The sequence below is a fragment of the Nymphaea colorata genome, chromosome 9 (genome assembly GCF_008831285.2).
Source record: "Nymphaea colorata isolate Beijing-Zhang1983 chromosome 9, ASM883128v2, whole genome shotgun sequence".
Taxonomy (NCBI): Eukaryota; Viridiplantae; Streptophyta; class Magnoliopsida; order Nymphaeales; family Nymphaeaceae; genus Nymphaea; species Nymphaea colorata.
In genome coordinates, this window is record NC_045146.1 from 20,778,733 (window position 1) to 20,801,165 (window position 22,433).

The 22,433-nt window shown below is 41.7% G+C and overlaps 4 protein-coding genes across 10 annotated transcripts; 3 read left to right on the forward strand and 1 right to left on the reverse strand.

The window, feature by feature from the left end:
- The first annotated feature begins 2,010 nt into the window (after nucleotides 1–2,010).
- On the forward strand, nucleotides 2,011–6,305 carry LOC116261258 (protein ACCUMULATION AND REPLICATION OF CHLOROPLASTS 6, chloroplastic). The gene is made up of 7 exons (XM_031639937.2): nucleotides 2,011–2,432; nucleotides 2,652–2,882; nucleotides 2,960–3,184; nucleotides 3,863–4,123; nucleotides 4,364–5,300; nucleotides 5,597–5,721; nucleotides 5,896–6,305. Exons 1-7 carry the CDS (start codon nucleotides 2,148–2,150, stop codon nucleotides 6,184–6,186), a joined length of 2,355 nt encoding a protein of 784 aa, XP_031495797.1. The 5' UTR covers nucleotides 2,011–2,147; the 3' UTR covers nucleotides 6,187–6,305.
- A 1,872-nt stretch (nucleotides 6,306–8,177) lies between these two features.
- LOC116261346 (glucan endo-1,3-beta-glucosidase 14-like) lies at nucleotides 8,178–10,633 on the reverse strand. Of its 2 annotated transcripts, none has more exons than XR_007574332.1 (4): nucleotides 10,358–10,633; nucleotides 9,029–10,263; nucleotides 8,603–8,705; nucleotides 8,178–8,360 (listed from the first exon to the last, which is right to left on the reverse strand). XR_007574332.1 is itself a non-coding variant. In XM_031640063.2 (4 exons), exons 1-3 carry the CDS (start codon nucleotides 10,410–10,412, stop codon nucleotides 8,625–8,627), a joined length of 1,284 nt encoding a protein of 427 aa, XP_031495923.1. In that variant the 5' UTR covers nucleotides 10,413–10,611; the 3' UTR covers nucleotides 8,178–8,360; nucleotides 8,603–8,624. The 2 variants fall into 2 exon arrangements, 1 of the variants encoding a protein (XP_031495923.1); XM_031640063.2 differs by having other exon boundaries at nucleotides 9,116–10,263; nucleotides 10,358–10,611.
- Nucleotides 10,634–13,100: 2,467 nt separating this feature from the next.
- Nucleotides 13,101–18,323, forward strand: LOC116261451 (serine/arginine-rich splicing factor SR34A-like). 6 transcript variants are annotated; one of them, XM_031640214.2, is made up of 14 exons: nucleotides 13,101–13,254; nucleotides 14,806–15,047; nucleotides 15,223–15,314; nucleotides 15,938–16,003; nucleotides 16,129–16,203; nucleotides 16,273–16,384; nucleotides 16,508–16,554; nucleotides 16,633–16,690; nucleotides 16,933–16,982; nucleotides 17,082–17,138; nucleotides 17,503–17,606; nucleotides 17,695–17,772; nucleotides 17,861–17,903; nucleotides 18,050–18,323. In XM_031640214.2, exons 3-14 carry the CDS (start codon nucleotides 15,228–15,230, stop codon nucleotides 18,053–18,055), a joined length of 783 nt encoding a protein of 260 aa, XP_031496074.1. In that variant the 5' UTR covers nucleotides 13,101–13,254; nucleotides 14,806–15,047; nucleotides 15,223–15,227; the 3' UTR covers nucleotides 18,056–18,323. The 6 variants fall into 6 exon arrangements, with proteins under 6 accessions (XP_031496074.1, XP_049935702.1, XP_049935703.1 ...); XM_031640216.2 differs by lacking the exon at nucleotides 14,806–15,047 and adding an exon at nucleotides 14,701–14,749 and having other exon boundaries at nucleotides 13,118–13,254; XM_031640215.2 differs by lacking the exon at nucleotides 14,806–15,047 and adding an exon at nucleotides 14,701–14,743 and having other exon boundaries at nucleotides 13,118–13,254.
- Nucleotides 18,324–19,417: 1,094 nt separating this feature from the next.
- LOC116261452 (60S acidic ribosomal protein P1-like) lies at nucleotides 19,418–21,943 on the forward strand. Its single transcript, XM_031640217.2, has 5 exons — nucleotides 19,418–19,571; nucleotides 19,674–19,760; nucleotides 21,367–21,490; nucleotides 21,577–21,668; nucleotides 21,759–21,943. The coding sequence occupies exons 2-5, from the start codon at nucleotides 19,692–19,694 to the stop codon at nucleotides 21,810–21,812; spliced, it is 339 nt and encodes a 112-aa protein (XP_031496077.1). The 5' UTR covers nucleotides 19,418–19,571; nucleotides 19,674–19,691; the 3' UTR covers nucleotides 21,813–21,943.
- Nucleotides 21,944–22,433: the final 490 nt, after the last annotated feature.

A 22,433-nucleotide genomic window follows, 5' to 3' on the forward strand; every position in this document is an offset into this window, starting at 1 on the left:
CCTGATTATAGGTTGTTCAGCATCGTTCTCATTCTTGAATTGGTGTGATCGCAATGTTTTTTAATTGAAGAGGAGCTTTTAGCACCAAGCTTTGCATAGACGGTAAAAGACACATGAATCAGAATGGCTAGGTTGAGAGTCGATATCGTTTTTTTAACTTGACACCCTTAACATTTCCCACTCAGGTGGGGCTTGGGTGACACCCATTGCAAACTGTTCTGTAAAATGCGGGCTGAATCTGGGTGTTCAGATAGATTTAGTTTTCTCCAAATACATAGTGGTGGAATACCTGGCTCGGCTACGAGTTGCAAATGGATTGTTTTGATTTATAGCGTAAAACGATTTGTATTTATGTGTACTTAAATAAGAAATCTCTTGGAGCTTGTTTCCTTGTAATGGTGATCTATAAGTATTTAGAGTATTTCACAACCTCATAATTAAGATATTTATCCAATAAATGATCACATTTGTGGTGCTTTAATTTTTTTTCGTGACTCGAACTCTTCAATAAGCCCAGTTTAGACTTTAGAATAATCCTTTTTCCTTCAGTTGGTCTGTTTTTTTTATATAAACTCAATTTTGGTGAGCCGTTATTTTCATCGTATGATGCTGATTGGCTTTCTTTCTCTATTTTAGAGGCATTAATCTAGACCATTTGTCAAGGGACAAATTGTATTAATAATGCTTTTTTTAACCAGCTTTTCCATTCACTCGTTCTAAAATTCCACAGTTTCTGTTCTTTTGATTCAGAATCAAATATTCCTCGCAAATGAAAATAGTCATGAAAATGGTAAGGAGATCTAGAAACTAACCGTTCTTTGTAATGGTACAGGCACGGATGAATTATGATTTGGGGCCAAGCGAACATGCCCTGTAATTGTAATTGCACGCAAAGGTGGATTCGCCACATTGTGAGTTGTGACTGGTGAATCTTAGACAGAGCTCACGAGTCCCGCCCTTCTTGCCGCTGCCCATCCTTGTCTTGGACAAGGGAAAGAGTGTCCGTCGTAAGGCATAGAATGAGCTTGACTTGACTAAGAAAAACTTGAGTTTGGCTCGAAGTCGAGTCGAGCTTCATTGAACAAGCTCAACTCGACGATATAGCGTCGAGCTCAAGTTAGACTCGCTGGATCGTTTAACTCGTTTATATTGACGCCTCGTTTTTTTTAACTCTCAACTGATTCAAGCATACCCGAGTTTAAACAAGTCGAGTTCTTACCACTTGAACTCGACTGTTTGACATTTCAAGTATAAATTTAAACTCGAGCTCAACTTGTTCGAGTCCAAGTAAATTTTTACGAGCGAACCCAAAGTCGTTGTGTAGCCTTGCTGAGGCGTGGACGTCTTCTAGCTATTCCGATCAATACAAAATTAATTCCTGGAGCCTGGCTATGGAAAAATCGAGCTCTCACAATTCTATTGTCAATTCGCTAATAACTCTCTTTTCTACAGAGTACCTCTCCTCTGGATTAGAAGTTATGTTCAAGTTCGGATTTTCAAAGTCCCAGATGATATACGACCAATTGTCCAATGACTGATCGCAGCTATGAAAATTTTGCTCGCAAACTAAAATGACAGATTGATGTGAATCTTTTAGCCCCATGGAAATGCTATTCTTCTCACTTGTGCACTAGGCAAGGTGTAGAAACTGGTCAATTACTAGTAACCATAAAATATCTGAGGCGATCTGTGTTTTGAAGAACGAAACTTTTTTGTTCAAACGATGGAAACATTATATGATAAGTTTGTAAATCTTGCGTTCTAAAATTAATCAATCTATAGGGAGACTTCTTCCTCTTTTAACTTCAGATCTATGTATCTGAGAGAGAATGTAAATTAACAATTTATTAAAAACATAAGTTTTGTTCCCCTGTCTGTGACAAGTTTAAGGTGAGTACATGCTACTAGCCTTCCATGAGATTCAAGGTAATCAGACGTTTACTGGCTAATGCTTAACTCTTAATGGCTGATAGAACAACTAACGTACGTTTCCTCGACTTTTTCCCGACGCACTAATCTCATGACTCGTTGCTCCCTCGAGGGCCGGTAGCGCAAAAAGGCAGACTGGTCTCACGACGCTGTCCCTATCCGCCTGACACCATTGTTATCTCAGACCTGCTACTCCGGCTCCCGCTCCTCCTTCCCCAATGGAGCCTCTGGTACATCGAGGCCATCACCGTTTCCCTCGTCCATTTGCTCCAGGCAGTAGGAATAGAAACAGAAGCATTACAGAGCCGACATGGGTAGGGCTCCAATTTTCTCGAGACGTCAACATTCGCTTCTCGAGCAAGTGGGCAGAGAGGCTTTTTGGAGATTTTCAGTTCGTTCCCGCGGAGGCACCGGAGGATTCTCCTTCCAATCTCTCATTTGTTTCGCTTCTCCCGCCGTTGGCTCCTGAGCGGACGCTTGTCCTCCCCATAGACTTCTATCAGGCGAGTTCACAGAACCATTTTTACACTTCCTCTATGTTTTTCTTGTTTGGTTCCAGGTTTCCTGGTGTTGTTGCTTTCCTATTTTCCTAATGATGGGCATGTGCGTTACTGGATTTTAGAGCCATTTTTACGGAGCCTTCAAGGACTAATCTCTTTACTTTTCGTGGTTGTCGTCTGATTTGAACTAGCGGAGTTGATATTACTCTATTTTCTCTGCAGGTTTTGGGAGCAGAGACTCATTTCTTGTCAGATGGAATCAGGAGAAGCTATGAAGCTAAGGTTTCTAGGCCGCCACAAGATGGGTTTAGTCAGGAGGCCCTGTTGGGGAGGAGGAAGATCCTGCAGGCTGCTTGTGAGACGCTGGTGAACCCTCGATTGAGGGAAGAGTACAATCAAGGGCTCGTGGAAGATGAGAACTATACATTGGCAGTTGAACTGCCATGGGATAAGGTATCCGTTCAGGTTCTCGTGTTTCTTTTTCTTTTTAAAATTATACACTGCAGAGTAAGTAAACCACATTATCACAGGTCCCCGGAGCTCTGTGCCTGCTACAGGAAGTTGGGGAAAATGAAGTGGTCATTCAGATTGGGCAAAACCTGTTAGCAGAAAGACTGCCAAAGCCTTTTAAACAAGATATTGTGCTGGCAATGGCACTGGCTTTTGTGGATTTATCAAGGGATGCAATGGCGTTGTCTCCTCCAGACATCATTAAAGGCTGCGAGTTGCTGGAAAGGGCTTTAAAACTTTTACAGGTACTCAGTTGGACGCCCTGAAGTAATTAACGTCCACCGTTTCCATGCTGAATAGCCAATTGCCATCTGCAACTTGGTGCAGTCAGGAATCATACTTGAGCTCTTTTAATCATCTTCTAGTGCTGAAGAACAGGATGCCTAAATTATGGGATTAAAGTTTTACATTATGGAGTAGGCAGAAGTTGCTAATTGCTGTTGTTCATATCAAGAGTTTCCTCCTTTGTCCTGCTAAAGTATGAGTATTTCCCCTATAGTTTTTGACTAGTATTCTACTTTTTTAATATTCTATATTATTCTACCAGGATGTACTCATGGCTGAAGGAGGGGGTCAATTTATGACCTTCAAATTGAAGGGGATCTAGAATTGGATGCCAGGGAGTTCATTGGTTGGACATATTTTGTTGTCTGCCTAAAGAATAAGAAGAAGAAAAATAAGTTTTAAGTGATGAGGAAATTCATCTGAATAAACTAGTGCCTCATTACTCCTGTTGAGTAGTACTGGTGCACATGCACCATGTGTAGCTTGTCAATCTGGTCGATGATGATTTCTTGATATATATGGAAGACGCCTGGTATTTAATATCAATTATTTGAACAGCTTAAGCATATTGGTTGAATGTTCAAATTTTTGTAATATTTAACCTTAATAACTTCAGAAATGTAAATGTATTGTCGCAGGAGGAAGGAGCAAGCAGTCTTGCACCTGATCTCCGTACTCAAATTGATGAGACACTTGAGGAGATAACCCCACGTTGTGTTCTGGAGCTTCTGGCTTTGCCACTTGATGAAGAGTATCGGACCAAAAGGGAAGAAGGTCTTAATGGTGTGCGGAATATTCTGTGGACTGTTGGAGGTGGAGGTGCTGTGGCAATTGCTGGAGGGTTCACAAGGGAAGACTTTATGAGCCAAGCCTTGTCACTTATGACATCAGATGAGCAGGTCTGCAATTGGCTTAATAGTCATTAGGTTAAGGGTATGATTTGTTTGAAGCCATCTATACAAAGAATCAGTAGATTGGGTCTAATTTCTCTATGGAAAGCCTATTTTTTCATGTAGCCTTCCTAGACTTGTTCCAAGTTTTCTTAGTTTCATAGATTTCTTATCTTTGTTGCCTTTTCTTTTTTCTTTTTTTAAATTCAGGTCCACATGGCCTAAACTGTTTTTCTTTTGTTGTTAAAGGTAAATTTATTTGTGGCAACACCTAGCCATATACCTGCCGAGAGTTTTGAAGTATACGGTGTTGCACTTGCTCTTGTAGCCCAAGCTTTCACTGGCAAGAAGCCTCATCTGATCCAGCAGGCAGATAAGTTGTTTCAGCAACTGCAACAGACTAAATCTGTCACTGACCCCCAAGCTGTCAAAGACAGTGAGATTGACTTTTCCCTTGAACGTGGACTCTGTTCACTACTTACGGGGGAGCTAGATGACTGTCGTTCATGGTTGGGCTTAGACAATGATTCTTCACCATACAGAGACCAATCTGTTATCGAATTTGTCATGGAAAATTCACAGGATAGTGGAGACGATGACATCCTTCCTGGGCTATGCAAATTATTGGAAAGCTGGTTGATGGAGATTGTGTTCCCAAGATTTAGGGATACAAAAGATGTAAATTTCAAGCTTGGTGACTACTATGATGATCCTATAGTTTTAAAATATTTGGAGAGGCATGAGGGGGAAGGAAGATCACCATTGGCTGCGGCTGCTGCCATTGTGAGAATTGGAGCTGAGGCTTCAGCAGCACTTGATAATGTAAAAACAAGTGCCATTCAGGCATTGCATAAGGTGTTTCCACTGAGAAGTAGAGAAGAGGAGATGGAAAAAGAGAGTGGTGCCAATGCTTCTGTGGTAGAAAGCGTGCTTGTGGAAGAGCATGATAGAACTATTCTTGAACATTCACCTGAAGTTGCTGAGCAGAACTTCGATGACTACAAGGAGTCAACAGCATCAATTTCGAATGACATAAAAGATGCTACCGTGAAAATCCTGTGTGCTGGAGTGCTGGTTGGCTTTCTAGCAGTGGCAGGATTGAAACAAGTGCCTGGTAGATCCGTATCACATCCTGCTAAGAAAGACGCAGGTTCAGCATTGGCTGCAGATGTCATTGGTCTGGATGGTAGGATTGGTTGTTTGTCTTGATTCTTTTCTCTTTTTCAAATAATTACTTCAAGATTTATGCGTCGTCCTGGTATCATCTGTAGACTGGGGATTTATACTGAGAAGAGAAGAGAAGCCAATATCACCATTTAGTTGGGTCTAGAAAGTGTATTAGAACTGTAACAAGGTGGGGATATATGTTCTCCAGGAGCTAAACTTGGCCCTGGATTGAATTTTCCCATGTGCTAAGCAAAGTGTAAGAGAATTGCTGCTTTCTTCTTTGTGTCACTCTTATTACCTTTCGGTTGCCTGCAGATGATACTTCGGCCATGGACATTCCAAGAATGGATGCAAGATTAGCTGAAAGCATTGTCCGAAAGTGGCAGGGAATCAAATCGCAAGCTCTTGGACTTGAGCATGCACTTTCGAGCTTGCCTGAGGTGAGTTTGGGTCCTTGTGTTGTCTTCATATCCATGCATACAAACAAGCGTGGCTGCGTTGCCTAATTTCAATTTCCTTTTTGACAATCTTTCCTAGAACGCTGTTATTTTTGTCATCTCGTCAGAAATTAAATATCTTGATCTAGATGTCTTTTTATCATAAACTTTATACAGGTTTTAGATGGTCAGATGTTAAGAATATGGAGAGATCGTGCATCTGAGATTGCCCAGAATGGCTGGTATTGGGAATACACCTTGTTGGGGCTAACGATTGATAGTGTCACCATCTCCATGGATGGGAGGAGAGCTATAGTGGAAGCAACACTTGAGGAATCGGCACGGTTAACTGACAACACCAATGCCGAGCACAATGATTCACGCATTGCCACTTACACCACCAGGTACGAGATGAGTTTCGCGAAGGGAGGATGGAAAATAACGGAAGGCGCAGTTCTTCAATCTTAATATGTATCTGTGTCCATCTATTTTCTGTTCAGTGTTGTTTTGGCCTTTTGGCTTCTCTCTCTCTCTCTCTCATATTGATAAAGTAAGTGGTTTTTAAAATTAAGAGGGTTCCACGTTAACAGATCATATAATTGGATCCTAAAGTATTTTGACGACCAATTTAAAGAAAAATCTGTTTTCCGCGTGATTTCCTTGGCAAATGTAAGTTCTTTTCTTTGTCATTTTCTCCTCTTGCTTTTCGGGACGAAGTGAAAAAACCCTGTTCCTTTGTTTCCGTTTCTTTCATGGGGAACTGTTCAGACCTCCAAATGTGCGTGGCATCATCAATTTCATTGCTTAGGATGGGAAAATTAGAGAGTGGGTATTTCTTTTCATCTAAACGTTTCGAATCAAGAAACATTGGAAACCCCAGGGAATCTGAAGGCATCGCGTTAGGTGGCTTAAAGCCTTGAAGATGAAGGTCTAAAGTTCGAACCTCAAGCTGTTCGTGGTTTACCCATTACGGCCAAAGTAACGGGAAGCTTTGTTGGTAGACACGGTAAGGATACTACCAGGTTGTTGTAGGAAAGTTACACGGTACTTGTGCACTTCTTTTTCTAGTTCAAGTGCTAGCAAGGCCTTGTATCCTTCAAGAAAAAATGGAGCTGAATCGGCACCCTACCTTTTTGCTTGAATAGATAAATTTAAAAAAGATTTTATAAAGTTAAAAATTCAGCAGGTACATCGATCCATTTTAAGTGTTTATGGAAAAGGGACCGATTTTACAAGCAGCAATCTAACAACTCTGTAGCAACATCCTGTTCTTCGATGTTGCATGCTTGACTCAAAATTCTGGTTTAAATCAATTTCAATATAGTTAGCCAAGGACCTTTTGTTTGGGAGAACTCGGAGCATGAAATCTTCTCTGTTCTCAGTGCACCAAAAAGATTTCAATGACTTTTAGGTGGGTCACACTGTGACAACAGTGGCGGTGGAAGATAAAGTAGGAGGTTGGCTGTCAATTTCACAGTACAATAACTTTTGGTGCTTTGCCGTATCATCTGATCCAAGGTTGGTGAAAATGGTTAAAGGGTGCTCTCATGGCCAAATGGTGCTAAAAGATAAAGAAGATGTGTTCATTTATCTTTTCGAACGGTATAATAACGCATGATCATCAAGCAATTCTAACAGGTAATTTCTCAGACTCCTTAATGTGTTTTATTATATGAACCCAAGTGCAACGAACTGTCTATCACTGCTAAGCCCTAGTTTTCCCGCTATCCTTTATATTTTCCTTTTGATACTCGAACTGGGGTTAGGCAGACCATTACGAGATTATGCCAAAAGAAGATGCACCTCTGAATCGACTTATTTTAACTTGACGCGTCCAGGTCCAGACTCCTTGCCAAACGAGATTAAGTTGACGCGGACATACTTCAGGCCCCACTCCAACCCCTCAGCAAGGGAAACGAGTTGTTGCTACTCACCATCAACCCCTCAGCAAGGGTAACGGAGTGGTTGCTACTCACCATCAACCAGAAAAGCCTCTTTGGCAATTTCTTCTGCAAGTAGAACGTCTAAACAGAAAGATGAACCACGTTTGCTTCCCATTTCAAATTGGTTAGTTATTGTGAATTACAATTTTTTCCCAACCCCCCAAGTCGTTTTGCTGTTCCACCAAACCCAGAATAGAATGGTTGGCGGCCGCTTTCCTCCCAAAAGGCAATGAGAAAGAAGTCAGATCCCACAACGAGTATTCTACTGTTTTACTCACCGTTTTAACAGTTTTGTCGATGCCACGCCCACATCCGAACACTAAAGACAGAGTTTCTGCGCTTAGGTGTCTAGCACTTCATGCTCTCTTAATTTGGTACGTTGAGCCACGGCCCAGATCGTGATCAAGTAACGCGTTCGTCCCATGTGCGGCTCATTGACCCAACACCTTCACCCGAAAGCGCCTGCTTTAAAAGACAGAAAGTGACCCGCTGCCAACAAAGGGATTCCCTCTCACATCCATGTTAATTTTCACTACTTTAATCAATATAATCGGCAATGCTACAACAGCCCCTACACAATGAGATATTTTGAGAAGCACAAAAAGAAGAAAACAGTCGACCTCCCGGCTGAAAAAATATAATCAGATCCACCCATCAAACAACACCTTCCAGTTCCACCAACGCTGCGACTATCATCCACTGCAATTCAAACAAAGAGGCCGAGGCCGAGGCCGACGTAAGAGATGATAAAATTCGGCCAAATTAAAACGGTTCTTACTTTTCAACAAGAGATTCCAAATTGCAGTTTGGAAAGAAAAGCATCTCAGGGACGCGAAACCGACAAAGATGGTAAAGCAACATCTTTTTCTCTAGCAATTTAGGTATCAAATTTCTGAACATTACGATGCGACTCTACTTCAAGAGATGAAGAAAGAGCGTACCACATCGTGTCTAGCTTTTCATTCAGGGGAAGAAACACATGCACGCCAGTACCAAGCCAACCAATCCTTGCCCGAGAAGCCTCATCGAACCCCACCGAAGAACCTGCACCACCAAATAGTGGAGATGAACAAGTACAACAGCTGTGATATTATGGAAACATCTAATGTATCGTGAAATATGTTCGAACACCGAACGAGGACAAGTGGAAGAAACGACATCTACATTTTTGTTAAAAGGCAAACAGCATTTCTTATTTTAACTTGCAGATTGTGATGTCATGCTATTTTCTGGGTGTAAGTCGACGATGCTTTCTCAATATTTTCCCGCTGAATTCTCATGCTTTTTCAATGTATCTAGCCTAGAGTCCTAGACCTCTCACGGTTGAACCGACTCGGTCTAAGTATGTCGTATCGTTCGCAATGTACCGGCTGCCGACGAGTCTTTGAACAGCTGATTTTTTACACTTTTGAGCGGAGCAGGCAGGAGGAGGAGGAGGAGTGCGGAAATCGTACCACGGCGGAGGAGACCGAAGTGACGGATGGCGCCGAAGATGAGTTCGCCGATTTGGCACCAGTCGCAGGCTGAGTCGGAGGCAAGACGACCGAAGTATTGAATGGGGTGGGGGACTGATCGGCCGGAGGAGATGCCGAGCCGAGCCGAGCGGAGTCAAGGCCGACGGCGTATGAAGGAGTTCCATCAGGCTTGAAGAGCCCGTAGTTCCTCTCCGAAGTCGGTCCGGGCTTCATATTCTCGTTGAAGAGCGCGAATACGTATACCTCCAAGGGAGAGTTGGGCCGCTTCGGCGTCCCCTTCCGCTGGGCCGCGATCTTCATTAGGTTCCCGTTGTACGCCCGGGCGTTCCCCGGCGTCGCGCCGACCTCCTGCGCGTCTCCCTTTGACGGCCACCCCGTCTCCGAGACCTTGACCGTCAGATTATGATGGCCCTCCGCCTCAAGCGCAGAGTGCACAGCGTCGATCTGCGCGAACAGCATGTTATCGTAGTGGAGACCCGTGTTAGGGTCCGTGTTTCCGGCGTTTGGCTGGAATAGGACGTAATCGAGAGGGACGTTCTTCGGATCCCCCATGTATGCGAAGAACGGGTAGGCGTTAATCAGGAAGGGCGATCCAGTCCGCGCGTGGAAATCCAATAGCGGGCGGAGGGGTTTCACGAGATCTTGCCGGAAACTGCTGGTCGATGGCGGGTACGACGACTGCAGAACCGCAAGCGAGTGAGCCGTGGTCACCTGTACCTTGTTCGCCAGCCGCAGAGTCCGCAGCGCATTGTAAACGTTCTGCATCGCCGGGACGAGGTTCTGGATCAACGACGAGTCGTTTCCGGTGAGCACCTCGTTGCCGACAGTGATGCAGCTGACCCTGGTCTGAGGCAAGTAAGCTAGAACGTTGGCCTTGACCCAGGCATAAGCCTTCGCCGGATCGGTCATCTTGCCGACGTCATCGTTCGGGATTCCGATAACGAACTCGATGCTGGTATTGCGAAACGCATGGAGGACCTGCGGATCGGAGTCATAAAGCTTGACCTTGCTAACATTGATAGATTGGAGCAACCCGACCACTCTGTCCGGCGAAGGAAGATTGTTTCCCAGCTGCCCGTAGTTGATGCCCACCGCCGGCGGCGACGCAGTCGCCGAAAAAAAGACACCTAAAACCAGAGGAACGAAAAGCATTCCATCATCGGCGAGTAAGTCCCGGAATCTCCCCGGAAAATTTGAGAGAAGGGGTTGGAAATTGCATACCTGAGAGAAGAAGAAAGGCAAGGCGGTACCACCGGCATTGGGAATCGAATCCCATTTCCTTCGAGTTCTCTTCTTCTCTCTTTTGGCCTCTTTCGGAGTTTCTCGGAGCGAGCGAGCGAGCGAGCGCAGAGCAGAATGGGGGAGGGGGGAGTGTGGGAGAGTTGGAGTGGAGCTCCCTGCTGAAAAAGAAAAAGGGTTGCCAGTGGTCGGCGGAAATTTGACGCTTCGTGACGAGACCCGGTGGACCATTAGTTTTTCGAGTTCCAGAAAGGTCCTCGCCCGTCCCAGAAATGAAAAAAAAGCATTTCTCCGTTCTCGTATGGGGAACTGGTGATGGCGCCGTGGAGAATTTCGGTCTTCCGCCATTTCTTGCGCGAAATAGTAGGCTGACCGTTATGCCCTTTTCATGTTGACGTGATGAGCTCAGGGTTTCGGGCAGGGGCTTGGAACGGACACAAAATTTAGACCCGACAGCGATGTGGATCCGTATCCACCCATGGGCATTGCAAGTGATCGGAGCAGTATCTTTGGGGAATTGATTTTGCATAATTCCAGAAATTTAAATGCTAAAGAAAAAAAATCAACCCCATGAAGGAAAGGCGTGTGATGAGAAGCCAGCTGGCACATGGGCTTTTACCGACTTTAACAAATGCTCCTTTTTTCCTGTATTGGATGGCCACGTATATTTTCGATGGGGGGCTGAGTATCGAGGAGGTATTTCATATTCAGTAAGGAGAGCAGAAGCAACTGAAATCTACAATATTCAATCGGAGTTATAAATAATAAACGTGAGAGTACATGCTGGGTATTCGTTCATTGTTAACAAGCAAAACAACAAATGGCTTTCGGAATCACGTTGTTTCCTTCTTCTTCGAACGATTTATGAAAAAGTAGTCCTCATTGTCTTCTTGCTCAAGAAGTCGAAGTAAAGAAGTCCAGTCCGATCACAGTTGCACTTGACTCTGAAGCAGAAACGGAGTCGGTCAGGTACAACTACCACTACCCATTGCATCCAAAAAAGCAGTAGTTGGATTTGGGTCTTCAGTTCACCAGTAGGCCCCTCTCTGTTTTCACTCCCACCCCACATCAAAGCAAAACTGGCTTCATACCAAACTTTAGGTTCAACATCTTACGAGGGAAGTTCCACGGGTCGACGTGAAATGAGTTTGCAACCTGGCCCTTCAAGAGCATTTGATTAGGCCTAGGCATCAGATCAGTCGGGCTAATTTGGGCCTTGTACACATTTTTCAGACCTGGCTTGGTCAGATTAAAACAGTTTTTTAATATATAATTATAATTAGTTGTGATAATATATATAAATAATATTAAAAAAAAGACTTATTGAGTCGGGTACCCAACCCGATGCCTAACTAACCTTATATTTGATAGAAAAAACAAATGTATATTGAAGTACGTTTCACAACCACCACATTCTTTTGTCGAAAAACATAATGTAATTACAGACTTTCTATCTAAGTCTAACAATCAAACGCTAGATATAATTATACCATGTTTACTAAACAAGAACAGAGTGTTCTTAAAATATGCATTCTGTGAGTGAAAGTGTTGGAGACAAATAAAGGAATGTTAAGTGCTTGCTTGCTATTAAAGGGGGGAAGGGTAGCGGTGGTAGGATTGAAACTGTGAGGTAGTTGCTGCAACATCTTTTTGAGGAAAATTATGGGGCCTTAAAAGTGCCTGCTCTAATCATACACACAGCATGGGAATGATGTTTTGCAGCTTTTGATTGCACACACACCGGGGGAGTAGGGGTTATAAAGATTCACGTCGCCATAAGAGAGAGTGGCTCCTCCCGCACACACACACCCGCCTCCACCCAAAACAAAGTGTTTTTAAATGTAGGGCTCGAGCCCTGCTCAGACTTGAGTCGAGTTTCATAGAATATACTCTGCTTGATCTCGACTTGACAATATGGTATCACACTCATGTTGTTTGACTTGTTTAACTCATTTCACTCATTCAGTTGCTAAATGTTTAGCTATTCTCTCACCATTTATTAATAATTGAGCTGAGTCGAGTTGTTACAATTTGAAACTCGACTAATTCAACATTTCGAGCATATATTTTAAACTCGAGCTGCACTCATTCGTCCTTCCATACGTCCTTTTCTGATTTATGTGGTTTGCATTCATATTAAGAAAATTTTCTACCATGTAGTTGGAATTGATATTGTTTTTCTAAATCATTCTTAAAATTTTGGTCATGATGCTTACATATTGCTTCTTCTTTTAATCTTCGCCTCAACAAATATGAAATAAGAATCAATCTAGATCTATTAATTCTAACTTAATTAGAATAGAATAATAAAAAATGTAAGAGAGGAACAAAAGTAAAAACGTATCCGGACAAAATGGTCTTGATGCAGTGATGCTGCTTCCTTTGGAGGAAGCGCGTTCCCCGTACCCTATCGCTTCCCTGATTGAGTTCCAGCCCATTAAAGTGCATTGTTTAAAATAGAACTTTTTTCTATTTAAAACTCAGGAAAAGCTGATCTACCTTTGAAAAGACATGTGATTTTAAAAGATTACCTGAGTTGCGACATTTTTGTCATGATATTTAACGTCGCGTGTTTGGTTGTCAAGCCTTCAGGAACGATATCTGGGAAACCGAGTCGAGTATAACCGAGCCACACTACGACGGTCAGCTAACCAGAACCAACCGGGGCAAACACGAAAATTTAAGTCAGCGTCTTGGAATTTATGGGCATATGGTGGACGTTTTCTGTAATTGGAGGAAGCCTTTCTCTTACACTCCTACAGAGTCCACGCGAGAGGCTGGGAGTCGGTCTGCATCTCTGGACTCGCGGACGGAGCACACCCCGCCGATCGGGTTGAGTTCGTGACGAGAAGAAGGCAAAGTGGTTACACTCGACGATCGTAAGAGCTCTCTTTCTCTATTGAATCGCTTCTGTCTCAGATTCTCAGAATCTTGTGAATTGCAGCAGCGAAAACCTAGCGGGATCAACGCTTTCTCGGAAGCCCTTCTCGAAAGGCGTATTGGGCCTAGTTTGCATTGCCACATTGATTTTTTCCGGGTTCGATCGATTTCCGGACCCTCCGCTGATGTCATATCCGAGATTTTTGTTGTTAAAATCGCGAAAATCGTTGCTTTTTCCTGCGAGCAATCCATTGTAGCTCTCCTGTATGGACTTGTTCACCTGTGTTTTGTTTCTGTGGTTGCATAGTCGAAATCGCGTGGTTGTGTACATTTGATTGGGCATCTCTCTTGTTATCTAAGTAACATGGTTTGCTGTCGTTTATTTTTTAAATTGATAAGTTGATCTTTTTTGTCCCCATTGCGGAAGAAATGCGAGTATTTCAATTGGAACGATAGGTCTCCTATGTGGAACCTTTTCTTGTGAGTGTTAGGATCTTGTGTTGGTGCTTGAGCTAGCTATTTCGCCCAATTGTCAGAGCGATTGGCTACATTGTTAGATGGGCGCGCTTTTTGTCTTCATGCAGTCCTATGTCTTTGTAAACTGTTGCACTAACAAAGGAGGCATTGGGGAGGGGATATTGTTGGACGGACGGCTTTTTGGTTTCAGATATAGAGGGATTCTGAAATAACGGAAGCTTCGTTTTTTGAAAGGGTCAAGAGTTCTGAAAGATTTCCCACAAGTGTTCCTTAAAAAAACTTCTCCTGCTTCTAGCTTAAGAATTTTCCAGGCAACGGCTGGTCTAGTTATTCCTCGAAAATAACATGAGAATATTTGCAAAACATCTGTTGTTAATATTTATCTCGTTCTGAAACAAACCTTTTCCCTTTCTTATATCAGGGAACAACCTAGATTTTCAGTTTCTCTCGATGCCACTAAGACTGCATGATTGTATGGAAATTGGAAACTTGGCACGAGCAGTTTTTACATAATCCCATATGGTTATAGTTTTTTCCCCTTCTTCATCCTGTGATTTTTCTTGGAGGAATGCTATTTCTTTCTCTTTTTGGCAAGTGTAAAAGCAATGCAATTAATGACTGGATATATCTGCTTATCCATAAAATATGGACTAACTACGTGTACTACTTCATATGCTCTTCCATACTATGTGTGTCGTGCATGTACGCTTCCACCATCTTCTCTTGTCTTCTTCTTTCCAATCCTTCATAAACTTTAGATATTATGGCACCCTGAAACTAGAAAGAGAATATCTATTTTATTGTCATTTTTTTTATGCTTAATCACAATGTAATTGGACCTGCATGACTGTGACTTGGAGGATGCTTAATGTTAAATGTTCTTCTAGACCAGCGCAAAGAAGAATTTTTACTTAATATATCTAACAGATAAAAATGATTGGTTATATATGTATACCTTATACTTTCAGGCATGTATTTCTCTTAAGCTGGTAAAGAGGAAAGCTAGTTAAGGTAAATGTATGGATCTTTCTCGACCTTGTTACATCACATAACAAAGTCTTTCTTTATGATAGATGCAAGGCGCTTGGACAATCAGGAGTTTTGTACCTGTACATAGGGAGATTAAGTGGGAGTGGGACATATCTGTGTGGAAATATGGGTATCTTGGAAAAAGAGCTTTAGCAACTCTGCAAGGAGCAAAAGAGAGGATGAATTTGGTCCAATTTTCTTGCAAACCTATTGTTTTTGGAGCTTCTTGGAGTGTATTAGCATTGGAGCTTGTGGAGCATTTGCCACATCAAAAATTTTGCTCCTGGTTTGATTTTATAGTTTTGGTTTGGTTTGTATTATAGAGAAATAGGGTCCACAAAGTCATACTGCTGTGTTACCACGTCCTGTCTCTTGTCTAGGATGTCTATTATACATCAGGAAGCATATATTTGGGGTACTTTTTTTTTTTAAATCTGTTGAGCTGACATATTCCACTGCAGCAACAATGACTGGTCGATCAGCTCGAACAATATATGTTGGCAATCTGCCAGGAGATATCCGTGAATGGGAAGTTGAAGATCTCTTTTACAAGGTTTTTTCCTACCAACTTCATTTCTTTTGACTAGCTGGTGTGGTTAATTCTTATGCACATAATCGAAATTGCTGGTTATTTATGTTACACCACGGAGCTGCTAAATCTCCTTTACAAGGTTGTGTGTTATTAATTTCATGCCCGTTGACTAATTAGTGTGATTAATGCTCAACCCACATCGTTGAAATTATGGGTTATTTATGTCAAACCATGGAACTGGTAACATTCCATTTGAAAGCTCAAATTCTTTAGAACTCTCATTTAATCATGCTGTACTTCCAAGTGTTGGTCTGCATGACTGTCTTTGTATGAGAAACCATCTTATTTATTGTTATTTTGGTGGTTGAGGAATATATCATTTCCTAGTAATGTGAGGATTCTGCGTCTGATCATGTACTTGTCATTTTAGTTTTACTTATTCTTTTTGTTGTTACTCTTGGGGCCTTTTTTTAACATATGAAGACAGAAAAATTTTTAATAGCTAGGTATATGTGGTGTGTTATGTTCCATCTCTTTATAATTGTGGTTGTAAAATAGGAGCTTTATTGTATTTTCTCACATGTTCGTCATGTCTGCTCTTTTTGCTTCTTTTGATAAATTTATCTTGTTTCCCTGATCTGCAGTATGGTCCCATAGTGGATATTGAATTGAAGAATCCACCTCGCCCTCCTGGCTACTGTTTTGTAGAGGTATCGTTTCTTTAGAGATCTTTGCCTACTTAATTGTTATCTGGCCTTGTTGTGCTGTTAATGAATTGTTTTTGTTTTAAGCAATCTGTTGTTATTTAATGCCCTTGCATCTACTTCTCACATAGTTTGAGAGTGCTCGTGACGCAGAAGATGCGATTAGAGGAAGAGATGGTTATAGTTTTGATGGCTACCGTTTACGGGTACGTTTTAGTGTCTTCTTTGGGTTCTTGGCCTCTATACTTGTATGTCTTACCATGCTAATACTACAGGTTGAGCTTGCACATGGAGGTAAGGGAATGTCTTCTTCAAGCGATCGACGTAGTGGTCATGGAGGTGGTAGTAGCAGCCGTTATGGACCTTCAAGGCGTTCAGAATATCGTGGTTTTTGTCTTTGACTTTACTATTTCTTTATTGTCTTGGGTGCCTTTTGTTATCACACCTTTTTTCCAACAAGTAGCTTTATTGTTTATGTTTTCTCCTTTTCTTTGCTATATCTCATTGTAGTTGTTGTACGAGGATTGCCTTCGTCAGCATCCTGGCAAGATTTGAAGGTACTGGGGTTCCTTTTTTTTTTTCTTTTCATCACAAATGAAGAAACAGAAATTTATAGTTCCTCTTGTGCTTTTTAGGATCATATGAGAAAGGCTGGGGAAGTTTGTTTTGCCCAAGTTTTTCGTGATGGTGATGGTAAGGTTATATGATGCTTCATGTATACAGATACATGAGTTTTTCTTTCTATCTAAAGTTATCTGTCTTATCCTTCATAAGATTGTTTCTCAACAATTTATGTCCATTATGTAGTATATAATTCAATTGCATTTTATCTTTCCCTCTTTTTCCTATCGAATTTCTTTGTATTTTATTTCGCCTTCTCTTTCGGGGTTGATACATTATTTTATGAGTAACCAGTGATTGAATATGGATTTCAGGAGCGATGGGGCTGGTTGACTACACCAATTATGAGGACATGAAGCATGCTGTAAGTATTAACTTTACAAGCTATGCTCACAATTATGATGCTATATTGTATCATTGTTTATCACTCATTTTGTATGTATCGGCTTCTGTCTTCGTCCAGATTCGGAAACTTGATGACACTGAATTCCGAAATCCATTTGCACGTTCTTATATTCGGGTAAATTCTTTTTTGTTATCCACCATCTCTCGATTTGAGATTCTGTTAGCTTGATGTTAACTCTATGCTGAATAGCATCTACCATGGAAGTAGTGAGAGTTCTTCTAGGTATCCTTTACCAGGTGGCGGGTGTGCGAAGAGGAAGTTTTGATTGGTGTTCAAGGTGAAGAACCTAAATCAAGCCTAAACCTTGTCCCTCCACAACCTGACCTTAGCCATAGTGTGACAGTGTCGTTCTTGGGTCTCAGTCAGGGTTCATATCTCAAGGGCCAGGCAAACTAGATTTTTTTGCATGGGAGGGTAGGATGTCATAAGAAAACACTTACTGCATTACTGGCTGGAGATTTGACATGCTCTGAAACAGGTCAAATGTTATGAAAAGAGTGCATCAAGAAGCCGAAGCCCAAGTAAAGGCCGTGAAAGAAGTCACAGCAGAAGTCGAAGTCCAAGACGGGAAAGGAGCCCAAGGTACCTATGTTTTTGATTCTTTGTCGCTCTTTAAAAGCCATGATATGATTGTGATTTTCAATCATTTGAGCTATATTTCCAATTGCAGCAAGTCTCCCAGGCGTTCTGGCTCTAGATCAGCATCAAAATCACCTCCTGCCAAATCCGTGTCCCCGGCAAAGTCCAGGTAGTTTACCCTAGGATTTTTTTTGTCCCACTTTCTCCTCAAGTTCTATTTATTGGGCTTATCTGACTATTGTATTATCTTGGAGCAGGTCCAGGTCCAGGTCCAGGTCCAGGTCTTTATCTCGTAGTCCTGTAAGTGTCGATGTCTAAACACCTTTTCCTTTAATTGTTTCTTTTGTTGAACATGTCGTTTTACTTTGCTGGTGTGAATAGCTTCTACTCTAGGCCTAGGGCAATCTTTATGGTCAATATCTGATAACAGAATTTCGTGTTTTCAGGCATGAATTTCTCAAGGTCGACCCTCGTAGAGGAACATGTACTCCGGTTTCATGCTTTGCAAGGACGACAGACTTAAACATTCTCCATTTAATGGATACTTCATTTGACTTTTTGGTCTGTTTTTGTTGAATTGAACCGCCAAAATCTCTTGATTTGGTTGGGAATAGAAAATTTACTGCCTTGGAACTTTGCTCAATAGTTTGTTGCATGGTCGTCTTTCTGTAGGGCTGCGGCATTTACTATTTTATTAACTCAGGTCATCTTCTTTCTTCACTCTCTTATTCCCAAATTAACAATTCGTTTGGTGGCGTCAAAGTTTCTGCCTTGAGACGATTAACAGTGTTATGATGGTTTTCCTGCTACAATTTGGCTGCCCAACTCAGGTTCGGGAACTTTCAGTTGTTACCTGAACAAAATGGTTCGCACTTCTCCAAAATTTGAAACCGAGAAGCCAAGTTTCTGCACAACTGAAGTTTTACGTGACCAAGGTGGGCGTTCAAGTATCCTCTTAGTTCTTGCCATGCTAACCCTTTCAACATGAATAGATTCTTCTTACCATGCTAACCCTTTCAACATGAATAGATTCTTCTTAGTTAGACATGGACTAGGATACGGTCAAGGCATTACATGTCAGGGCCTTACTGAGTCACCTTAGTATATGGATTCTCAATCAAAACGATGATGATCTTCTCATATGGTTGATTTAGAAATCAGATCAAGCAATTTTGATACTAAACCAAAATGTGACTGGATGACTAGATTTTAGCAATTGGTTTGCCTCCAAGGCATGTTGGTAGTTCCAAGGGGCATAATATTTTAGCTGGTTGGACTGCTAAGTTGGTGAAAGTTTGGTTGTCAGTGATCGTCATTTTTTTAGAGTATGAACACTGCATGCTCCTACCCAGGTTTTGTAACCATCAGAGGAAGGAGAATGAGAAAAGGGTTTCGGCCTCTTATAATTATCTCTCCCATCCGAATACATATGGATATCGATATGGATTCACTAAACCTCCCATCCACGCGCTTCAATTTAAGGTTTGACATGTTTTTTGGTCCATTCCAGTTTTACCCGATATGTATTTGAATATGTAGTCAGGAACTTTGTTCAATTAATTTTTATGTGTAAACGATTAGTCCTAGCCTATTTCACTGGATTCGATATACGTGTATCTCTGCTCTTTCGGGTTTAGGGTCAGGTTTCGGTGCGGGTTTCATCCTTATTTATTTGCTTAAAGACGGAACTTGTGGCGTCGAAAAGCATAAGGATGGTGTGGTAAGTTCGGGTCGATGTCCACCAACACCACGTTCCTGCCGGTTCGGACCTCCACCAAGACCAGCCACAGCCAGGCCCAGGGGCATCGCCGAGTCGTCTATTTACTCGAAGACACTGAACCGTGCCGGAGTCTTGAATCGTCTCCGAGACCATTAAAAACCCTAGGCTAATAGTTTCTCTCCTCTCCCGCAGGCGTGTCGCCCATTCTGCATTTTTGCCTAGGAGACTCTTCGCCTGCCTTCTTTCTGGTATGCCCTCCTGAACCGTAGTGTTTTCAATATTGCAGTTTGTCTTGTACGTTTTCAATTTCTTAACTTCCTGTGTTTTTCTTCGGGAATTGCTTTGAACAGAGGCTTGATTCGTTTACAATGGCTGCCGGCGAGCTTGCTTGCACCTATGCTTCTTTGATCCTCCATGATGATGGCATTCCCATCACTGTACGCCCTCAATCTCACTTCCTCGTGTCTTGTTCTCTTTGTCTCTTCGTTCGGTTCCCTCGTCATCTGCCAATGATTTTGCTTTCTTTTGCCTTCTTGTTCCATTTCCTGTTGTCTTTACTTTCTTTGATAATTATTGGTGAGATTTGGACCTTATTAATGAGATCTGATGGGTAATAGGGATGCTTGATTGTTCCTTGTTTAGGATGGTTTTTTAGAATGAGCCTCTCTCTCTTTCGGTCTCGTTTCTGGGAGTTATTTGCTGAACAACCTACTGGTTTTGTGTGTGTGTGTGTGTGTGGTTTCATCTTTTTCAATGGTTACATCTGCGCAACGGCCAAGGCAATTTATTTTATGACTAAGATCTGCTCCTTTTGTTGGCTTTCTCTGATAATGCTCTCTGAATCTGGATAACTGGGTTTAACTAGCTCCTTAAACGACTTCTCAAACAAATGGTTGAAGCTTGTTTTTCTGGTTCAACTGAAGATATCAGTTAAAACTCTCACGTAGAATCGAGTTTTCACAGTTAATGTGAAACCCTTTAAGCTTGCATATGGACGTTCTGTTTTATCTTTAGTTGTTGTGTTGGTATTGGTTTTAGTAAATCCATGTTTATTTTAGTCCTCTTTGATAGTTCACTGGACTAAATTGAAAATAATCAGAATATTACTGATATGTTTGTCTATAGTTCTAAGTGTTGACTTGTGCTTTTCATGTAATAATGCATATCATTGTTAGAAGCAGATTATGAAAAGCCATATTATGTGATCATTACCTGGCAAAGTAGGTGTATAGCAAACTAATGATGTCAAAACAAGTGATAGATGGAATGCTTGAATAAGGTTCCCTCTAGTTGGTTCGTCTCCCCTTTGAGGATGGTTGGCATATGCTCCCTTTACGAGAATATTGTGCTTCGTGCCTGTACTATCACACAGAGAAGAAACTATACCAGGGAATAGGATTTTTAACATAGTTGAAGACCTAGGTTGTGGACTCATAAAACTAAAAGCCAGTAACACATCATTGTTGCAGTTGTACGTATATATGCGTTGCATTTTATTTTTCAATCCTTGTTTTCTTTTAAAATAAGTGCGAAACAAGCCGATGCAGTTCCTGCGCAAAACTTTTGATGGGTATGATAGGAAGGAATATGGCGCCAATGTCTACCTACCAAAAACTTTCGGCCAGGATAAGGTTTTGCCTGTCTAGTACATGAACTTATAGAATTATCTTGTGAAATATTACATCATCATATTAAGACCTCAAATTTTAATCGATCAAGTGAATTAGACCTGTCAAAGCAAACCTCTATAACCTTTCACGACCGACTTCTGTTTCCTGATTTGGCAGTTTAGATATTGTCCATTAGTTGGGCATAGTAAATCATGATTAAATTTCTCTGAAGGAAATGTAAGGCTGAAACGTAAGGGTTCATTTTCCAGTGGTGAACCTATTTTTTCATACTTATTTTTAATTTACATAACGACATGGTTTCAAATAAAAAATTTTGATTGTTAGATTGTATGCAATGTTTCTCGTTGTCTTTGTGTGCAATTGTGGGGGGTGTTCTGTCTCTTTAACGAGCTGTTAATGAACTTATTGACAGGCAGAGAAGATTTCGACATTGGTGAAATCAGCTAATGTTTCAGTTGAATCTTACTGGCCCAGTTTGTTTGCGAAGTTGTTGGAGAAGCGGAACGTTGAGGATCTTATCTTGAGTGTTGGATCGGGTTTGTAGCTTCTTGTGTTTTTCATCGTGTTTCTTCTTTGATTTTCTTTATTACATTGTTTTGTTGAGTTCCTATTTGCTCTACAGGTGGAGGTGGTGGACCTGTGGCAGTATCTGCTCCTGTTGCTGGTGCTAATGCAACATCTCAGGCTGCTGCTCCTGCTGCTGAGGAAAAGAAGGTATTTATTCAAGCATTTGCCATATCGTTGGCTGTTTTCCAAAAGAAATTTTGGCTTGCTTGTACTGAATTTTCCTTCTCTTCATTGTAGGAGGAACCAAAGGAAGAGAGCGATGACGATATGGGATTCAGCTTATTTGATTAGTTTCTCTCACGTAACTTAGATTGTTCTGTTCTTGCTTTTTTGCTAAATTGCACAATTTTGACAGCGTCGCACCTTTAAGAAATGATTTTAAGCTGCTGATTCTTTAAGAAATTTAACTTGTTCATTTTTTTTCTTCCGTTGCCTCTGGAGGTTCGCTGATCACCTTTACACTAAGAATTGTTGGCAACGAACATGGCATACCTTTTGGTTAAGACGGACTCGTTGGTTATAATATGGGATTTTAATCACTGTGCTTATTTGCTGCTCAGTTTCCCAACTTTAAGGCTTGATTCTTGGCGAATACGATGTTTCAATGAGAAGATGTTTCTTTTACCAGTGTCTTGACATTGCATCAGCAATCGCATGACTCCCGAATTGATCTGTGATTTTCACGTAAAAAAGTTCTCTGAACCCGCGAACAATTGTTTCTTACATCATCGCAAACACTTATGTGCGGCGTCCTCTTGCACCTGGAGATGCTCGTCCCTATATGTCCATAACTTCGCGATCTCTTTAAAGTTTAAATTCACCGAGCTTGCTTGGCGGACTGCAATGGAAGCACACGGTACCCTCCGAAATGGGGCAGTTTACCGGACCTCTCCCCTGAAGACTTCCCAAAGG